This window comes from Malus sylvestris, chromosome 5 (assembly GCF_916048215.2).
Source record: "Malus sylvestris chromosome 5, drMalSylv7.2, whole genome shotgun sequence".
NCBI classification, from domain to species: domain Eukaryota; kingdom Viridiplantae; phylum Streptophyta; class Magnoliopsida; order Rosales; family Rosaceae; genus Malus; species Malus sylvestris.
In genome coordinates this window covers 27,483,982-27,492,243 of record NC_062264.1, presented here as the reverse complement: position 1 = coordinate 27,492,243, position 8,262 = coordinate 27,483,982, and the positions used below count along the sequence as shown (strand labels likewise).

The 8,262-nt window shown below is 37.1% G+C and overlaps 2 protein-coding genes across 2 annotated transcripts; both read left to right on the top strand.

Moving 5' to 3' along the window:
- Positions 1–622: 622 nt before the first annotated feature.
- On the top strand, positions 623–3,725 carry LOC126621430 (ribonuclease 2-like). The gene is made up of 9 exons (XM_050289955.1): positions 623–882; positions 1,022–1,050; positions 1,283–1,356; positions 1,655–1,756; positions 1,874–1,877; positions 2,082–2,173; positions 2,357–2,518; positions 2,839–2,938; positions 3,452–3,725. The coding sequence occupies exons 1-9, from the start codon at positions 659–661 to the stop codon at positions 3,487–3,489; spliced, it is 825 nt and encodes a 274-aa protein (XP_050145912.1). The 5' UTR covers positions 623–658; the 3' UTR covers positions 3,490–3,725.
- An 870-nt stretch (positions 3,726–4,595) lies between these two features.
- On the top strand, positions 4,596–7,372 carry LOC126621389 (cytochrome b561 and DOMON domain-containing protein At3g07570-like). Its single transcript, XM_050289897.1, has 4 exons — positions 4,596–4,933; positions 5,303–5,702; positions 6,537–6,826; positions 7,040–7,372. The coding sequence occupies exons 1-4, from the start codon at positions 4,760–4,762 to the stop codon at positions 7,268–7,270; spliced, it is 1,095 nt and encodes a 364-aa protein (XP_050145854.1). The 5' UTR covers positions 4,596–4,759; the 3' UTR covers positions 7,271–7,372.
- The last annotated feature ends 890 nt before the right edge of the window (positions 7,373–8,262 follow it).

The following is an 8,262-nucleotide window of genomic DNA, read 5'->3' as shown; positions in this document are numbered from 1 at the left end:
TCATTTGGCAAGAATTGAATGAAGACATTTCAGTTACGAATGAAGAACAATACCACTAAATCGTAATACTAAGTGACAATAATTTCCATAATTAATAACATTTTGTAGTTGTATTGTTTGTGTTGATAACTACGATTATAACATTTTGTAATTGTAATTTCCTTGTAAAATTGGAATACGAGACTAATTTATCAACATGCATATAATTTAGAGGCTAACTGAATCTCAAACTTCAAGTTTTAAATCGTTGATCAAGGATTCAAGTTCAAGCTAAATAGTCATTTTCATTTTTTGAACTCGAATCCTAACCCTGCATTCCAATCTCCAAAAACATGAATACTATAAAAAGAAGATAAAACTATAAATCAGTCTACAACTTCAAGTTTCTATATTATATGTCCATAATTATCGTCATATGAAACTTGAAACACAAGAATATAACAAAGAATATCTTCTTTTATTCCGTTACAAAAATAACTCCAAAACAAATGCAAAAAAGAAATATAAAACAAACAACAACTTCCGTTAACGTCCGTTACATAATGATTGGAGAAAGAACTGCCCAAGTAACCTAAATGACGAATCTACCCTTACCCGCCCCTATAAATCACACCAGACTCTCCGAAAATCAAACCAAGCTCTCCCTTCTCTTCAAAAAATGGCTATTCTCTCTGCTCAATTCGCCTCTGCAGTAGCACTGATTGCGGTGGGCGCTTCTCTGTGCCTGATCGATGCCAAGCAAGCCGGAATCGGATTCGAAATCGGAAGCAGAGGAGGAGGAGGGCAGAGGGAGTTCGATTACTTCAACTTGGCCCTGCAATGGCCTGGCACTTTCTGTCAGCGCACCCGCCATTGTTGCTCCTCCAATGCTTGCTGCCGCGGGTTCATAATCTCTTCCTTATTTTAACTATTAATTTCAAAAAGATTGATTTTTTTTTTTTCGTTTTGGTTGATTTTAATTTGGTAAATTAGGTTGAGCTTTCTGAGTTGATTTTCTACTTTTGGGTTTTTCTTGTTTCAGCTCAAATGCTCCAACCATGTTTACAATCCGTAAGTATTAAGCTTTTGTATAATATTGTGTAATGCAGAGATGAAAAGCATGAGTTAAGTTGACTTTTCAGTTGAAGTTCAAATATTTTGATTAGGGCATGTTGGTTCATTTTGTTGGAAGCTAATTTCCTTAATTGGGAATTCAAAAAGCTCAAATATTTACGATCAAATTCGTCCAACCCGTATTTTATCCATTGACTGTTGTTTGATGGTTTATTTATACATGTGGCAGATGGATTGTGGCCTGACTACAATGATGGAACTTGGCCTGCCTGTTGCACACGGAAAACCTTTGATGATAAGGAGGTTTGTATTTCTTATTTCGTGTCTACATGGTTTGTGGGTTGTGAATATTTTTGAGACTCTACTTGCTCACATAAAGGAATCGGGAACTCCGCAAAAGAAAGATTTTCTTTTAGCGCATGAGAAATATGTAATGAATACTGATTGACTGGAATATAGTACCCACACTAATGTCGCTTTATCTTCAAATATATGATGCATGTCTCTTGTAGTGGCAGTCCGTAAATCTCACCACTATCTCTTTATCTAGTGTGTAGATCTATCCGTAAATCTCACCACTATCTCTTTATCTACTGTGTAGATCTCAACATTGCACGATGCTTTAGAGAAATACTGGCCATCTTTAAGCTGTGGTAAACCATCATCCTGCCATGGTGGAAAAGGATCATTTTGGGGTCATGAGGTGATCATTGATTGTGGACTTAATTTCTTCTCAAATTCTAGATGACCCTTACTTTGAGCTAACTATTCTTCATTCTTGTTTCCATGATGACTGAATTGCGTGGTATTACAATGGCAGTGGGGTTAGCATCTTTGCCTTTTGCTCTTTGTTGCTTAATAATGAACAGTCAGTTGTTTGTCTGTAGCCTTTGTTTTAGAAATTTTGCCCAATGAGTCTTATTAGACATTAGGTTGATTTCAGACCTACGAGCAATGACCTTTTTTTCTTGGCATGCATCACTTGTGCAAGTTCTGATTCCTGCATCCTTTTTCATTGTTTGTTGCAGAGAAGCACGGAACTTGCTCCTCTCCAGTAGTTGGAGATGAATACAATTACTTTTTGACAACCCTCAATGTCTATTTTAAGTACAATGTCACTGTAAGTTCTAGAGATACAGCTATTTTGTATATTAACACTATCACTGCCATGTATTCACACTTGGCTGTCCATCATTTGTTATTTCATTCATACCCATTATCTTTTGGTTCTTAATAGAAACTTGGTTTAATTTGGAGTAAATGTATTTGGTATGTAATGGTAGTTTCCTTTCCCTGTCCTCAGCAAATCCTGAATGAAGCAGGATATGTACCATCCAATACTGAAAAATATCCTCTTGGAGGCATTGTTTCTGCTATTCAGAATGCTTTCCGGGCAACCCCGAGGTTGGTTTGCAAAAAAGGGGCCTTGGAGGAACTTCATCTATGCTTCTACAAGGATTTCCAGGTTTGCCTCCTATCTAGAGTTCATTTGGATCCTATATTTAACTGAATCAAAGAAAATATACACTTGTACGTCAGGAGTTAATTTCTGTTGTTTTGATGGGAGAGGTCTTTCCGGCGTATTTTACTTCAGGCATTTGTGACTGGAGTTTCGATAATTGAATTAGGTCGTTTCCTAAAAATGTTGAAAACTAGTAACATATTGGACAATGAGATTATGTTGAGATGGGCATTAATGAGGAATTCCATGCTCTACTTTCGTTATGGTCTTTTATTATGTGCAGAGATTTTCTCATGTATTCTGATTTTTTTATGCTACTGCAGCCTCGGGATTGTCTGGTTGGATCTGGCAGTCTAAGTGACAAGTTAGCTTCAAGTAGCTCATGTCCCAGTTTTGTCAGCATACCAGCATATGCATCATTGGGTAACTTTCTTTGACCCATAGTTATCTGAAAGTAGATTTATTTGTACACCGTAGGGCTGCCATTTTTCTTTCGAATTCCAGATTTAAATTTGGTTTGAAATGTTCACTATTTATTTGCGGATAGTGTGGTGTAGATGGCTTTCTTACTTGCAACAAAGCTGGTAATCTGGATTTGAGAGGACCACCCGTTGGGGATTAAAATGTTTGTGCTTGCTGGGGTTTTGGGTTTTCTTAACTTTCATATCATCATGCTTCTATCAGTTGCCTGTCCTTTAGGGCATTCACAAAAACATTCTTAACATACAATATAACGAAAGCCTAAACATATGATAGTCGTTCTCATGTTCATCTCCAGGCCATTGGGGGCGTACATTCGTGAATTCATAATTTTGAACCTTAAATTATCATTCAACAGTTCTAGAATAAATTTGTCATCCAACATTTATTCTAGCATAATATGCTATTAAATATTGTTATAGGGCTGTAGATAATTCACCTTTTCTCTGTGCGCAGGGCTCGGCGGTGGTGAAGCTGAGATTTCAAGTGCCTGATGCTGATGTTCTAAGATCTTGGCAGAAGTCGACATGTTGTAAATTGATCAATTCATTTAAGTTTATTTCTTGAGCAAAGCTACGAAACTCAGTCCACTTGTATGCTACAGTGGTGGTGTAAATTCAGACCCCAAAAGTTGGGAATGCTTTGCATAGCATTGCTCTTACAGAATTATGCTATAATGCAATGTAAATTCAGAACCCAAAATAAAAAGTGGTAAATTCTTAGCATGCAACTTATAAGTTCTCTCTCTCTCTCTCCGACGGAGGTGGAGGCGGTTCAGCCGCCCATATATTCTTGCTTTGTACTTCACTGCTGCCGGCTGTAGCCCCCGTAACATAATTGCAAAGAGCAAATCAAGAAAGTTGGTCTTCACAAAGTGAGCTCTTTCTATTAGAAAAAGATATGCCAGAACAGATCAAGAAAAGGTTTTTAGATTGGCTGTATTGTCTTGGTCCAAACCCTAACCTGTAGGTCCAGGTCTGCCCCATCTACCAAAAGCTCTGGTTGACCAGACCTTTGGACGATTTAAAGTTACACGAAATTCATTTTACCTTCTTTGATCCTAGTGGGTTCATTTGGGAAAAACACTTCTGTTGATACATGTCTTTTGCTGGAAACGCTTGAGATTCTCTTAAAAGCTATAGTGATTCCTACAAACACCTAAAGCACTAGAAAATGTTTACTGAAAGCACTTCTAACTTTTCGTGTCAAATGTTTTCGATTATTTGGAAGTGCTTTTAGCTCTGTTATGCCTTTAGACCTTCCATATCGTTTTCCTTGATAGGGTAAATCAAAGAAGGTCAAGTAACAAGAACAAGTGGAGGACTGCAAAAGAAGAAAACCGAAGTGCGAAAATCATTATTTATCTGATACTTACTATAAGCTTTAAAACAACCCATATTCTTCCATATGTCACAAATCTGAAGTGCGTGCTTGGAAAGCAGTAGTTTGGTCTTTAGTGAATGAGAACAGGAGAACAGGCTAGGTCATGCGGCTCACCTAATGCATACATTTCATATAAGTTACTCTTTTTGCATAAAAAATTAATTGTTCTGAGAGCCCAAAGTATATGGCATGTTGATTACAACAGCTTTATATTATTCTTATCAACTCCCATTGCAATGTTCAATCATTTGTCAACTTCTTCCAGGTATATACATCTACTCAAATATTCGTATGATCACCCCACTACGTTACCTGTTTTCTTCACCCACCTAGAACTAGAGAGAGAAACAGAAAAAAGAGGTGAGAGAGAGAGAGAGAGAGATGAAGGCATTCATAGGTTTCATCATCGTCTTCATCTTTGGCTTATCAGCCACTGTGAATTCACAAACAGATTCCTGCAGCTCAACTCTTAACCTGCAGAATGTCAATCTGCCCTTTGATGCAGCTTCCCTCAATTGCTTTGCAGTTTGGGATGCTCACAACTACATCCTCAGAGTAAGTCAACCGCATCTCTTCCATCATTCATTCATACATACATAGATACACTCGAGGATTCCCTTTGCTCGAGATTTGTGCATGTCGAGAAAATCTCACTTATGCGCCATTTTATTGAACTTCGATCAACTGAAATCTTCTCAATATGTCTGTCTGTTTTTAAGAAAAAAACGAACTTCCCATCCAAAAACTCTTTACATATACCTAGTTTTATTGAAACTTTGATCGCCTTGTTAAGTCTAAGTGAGATTTTCTCAACCTGTCCGTTTTTCACAAACGTCCCATCCAAAAGCTCTATACATTATGATATTAATCTCAATCACATCCAATGATCAAGGTGGTGTATGAAAATCTCTCTTATTTTTGCAGTACTCACAGACCTTGTCAAACCTATGGACCTTTGTCCTCTCAGCACCAGCTGCAAATTCATACATTGCAATTGGGTTCTCAAGCAATGGCCAGATGGTGGGGTCCAGTGCAATTGTGGGGTGGATGTCCCCAACAGGAGGAGAGATCAAGCAGTATTACTTGGGTGGGACCTCACCTAACCTTGTGGAGCCCAACAAGGGGAGCCTTCAAATTGGAAGCAACTTTTCCTTATTTACATCCCAGTCCAACAGAACGTACCTAGGGTTCCAATTGGAGACCAACCAGCCACTATCAAGGCTCATATACGCTGTTGGGCCAGATGGGTTGCTGCCTGTGGCTCCAAACTACAGATTGACTGAGCACAGTGACAAGGTCTCCACATCCATAAACTATATCACAGGTGAGTACAACTGAAACCAAAACAAGGTTGACTTTTAAATTTTTAGCGATATTAGAGAAAGGGAAATCAAATGCAGAACCTCAAATGTAAAAGTGAATGCAACTAACCGTTTGAGTTAGCTTTACATTGACCTAAGTTAATCAGTGTTAAGAGTAAGGTCAATGGGGATTGTATAATTAAACTAGCACACAAAACTTATGAAGACACAAATTTAGAGACACTAGAGTAGGGAGAATTCTAGAGTTCTACTAGACCACCTAACTCATATGACCACACACGCAACATTTTGACCCCTATATTAAGTTATTGTCGGTTCTACATGTGTCCCCACTTTTTATGAAAGAATCAGCATATGGTTGGTCGTATGTAAAATTTCTCCCAGTGTAAAGAGCAAAAATCTCTTTTGAGACCCTTGTAGAGACTTTCATTATTGAGAATGCTTTTAGAGGTCTTTTCATTTTTTGTTGGTGTAAAGGGACATGAGGAGTTGAGCAAATTCCGATGGTTAATTACCCTAACATGAGCTTTAATTTTGATGGGAACATTGAAAACAACTTCCTGTCTGCTGCTTGTTTTATTTGGAACCTTGTGAACATGTACCGCATATCGTATAAATTGATCTATTACCTAGCTTTGTCTTGTACTTCAAATTAATCGTAATATAAAAGGGAAACATGCCCATCCTAAATCTGTATGTCCGGCAACGTAAGATGTTTATGTTGTCAAACTATGAATCCATATTATCGGTCATGTTGATTGTTGTTTGAATATGTAGTTCAAATTCACAATCTAGCAATATAAGTGTTTCTTTTGTTTTGTGTAATTTTGAAACAGGTCAAGGTAAATCGAGCGCAAATAGTCCATACTCGAGACTGAGGAAGAGCCATGGAGTACTAAACATGCTAGGATGGGGCATTTTGATGATAATTGGAGTAATAATTGCTCGTTACTTAAAACCATATGATCCACTTTGGTTTTATCTTCATGGTTTCATTCAATCATTTGGGTTTATATTGGGAATAATAGGTGTTCTATGTGGATTTGCCTTGAACAATAAGCTCAATGCTGATGTCTCCACCCACAAATCTCTTGGTATCTTCGTTCTTGTCCTTGGTTGTCTTCAGGTAATTCGTCCCCATTCTTTTGTTCCTTTTCTTCCTTAACCTAATTACATATACTCCGGCCGTGCCAAATTATCATGCTGATGTAAAATAATTAGTGTCATTTCGAGAATGTTAATATTACATACGAAAAGCGAAGGGTTTATTATTAAATCTAAAGAAGTGGTTTATTGTATAAACATTGCTCTCTTTTGATTTGGTTCGTTTCGGTTTTAGGTTATGGCTCTTTTGGTTCGACCGGAGAAGGAATCGAAGGTTCGAAAGTACTGGAATTGGTACCATCAAGGAGTGGGAAGGATTCTGATCATATTTGCAGTAGCAAATGTTTTCTATGGAATCCATTTGGGAGAAAAAGGGAAGGGATGGAGTGCTGGCTATGGAGTTGTTATTTCTATCTTATTTGTTACTGCTTTTATTTTGGAGTTGAGATTGTGGCTTAGAAAATAAAGAGTGTTTGTTGGGGAGCACTTCTTTTTTAATTAATTACTAATTAGGTATTGTAATTAGAAACTTTTAATTTATCAGACCATGAATTTGAAGGTCAGCTTAATCTGGTTTTACATATTTGATGAAAAAACTTGAACACCACAGCAAACAGAATAAAAAAAAAATCTTACATTATTTCGGAAAAGAGTTTTTAAAAAAGAGGTATTCGTCGATAAATTCGCCAAGAAAACTCCGGCGGAAAAGACCTTCAGTCGAAATTTCATCGGCAAGATTTCACCTCTTTCCGATGAAATATTTCTTGACAATGGGCACACCAACTCGTTCTATACTTGCCGGTATCGTTATTTTTTTCTTTTCATTATAGTATGATTAATAACAACCAATTTAGGGAGATTACAATTTTGTACAATATTGTGATATCATACGAAGTGATAAGAATGATAGATACGACTAACATTTAAAGAGATAAACAAGAATGATGTATACAATTATCATCTGATAAGATTAAGTCATTGATTTACAAGACATCCAGATCATTGTTGTCATACTCCTAACATGTTTGAAAACAAACAAATCACCGGGCCACATCATTTTGTACGAAAATATGGTGTCCCCAATATATTTTAAAAGTAAATGATTCAGCAAGCTAGATATTGCTTTAAAAGCCATTACCAGGTGCAACAGGAAATGCTATTCATTGGTTTTTATATTTCATATTGGGGAATGGCACGTCCCGGTCCCGACATACCTCCAAAATCGACACGTGACATCACCAATATCCGTATATCTAACATACCCAGCTCCCAGGATATGTACAAAGCACCACTCAAGGTTCGAATTGTGTAATAATTTCGTATATTTTATGGCTACATCTAACCTCATCGTTAGATTGCCTACGTACCCTAAAAAGGGACCAAACCATTCGTAGTTCACCATTTGTTAAACTCTAAACTTTTCGTAAAATACTTCTAGCAAAAAACATAGAGTACCAC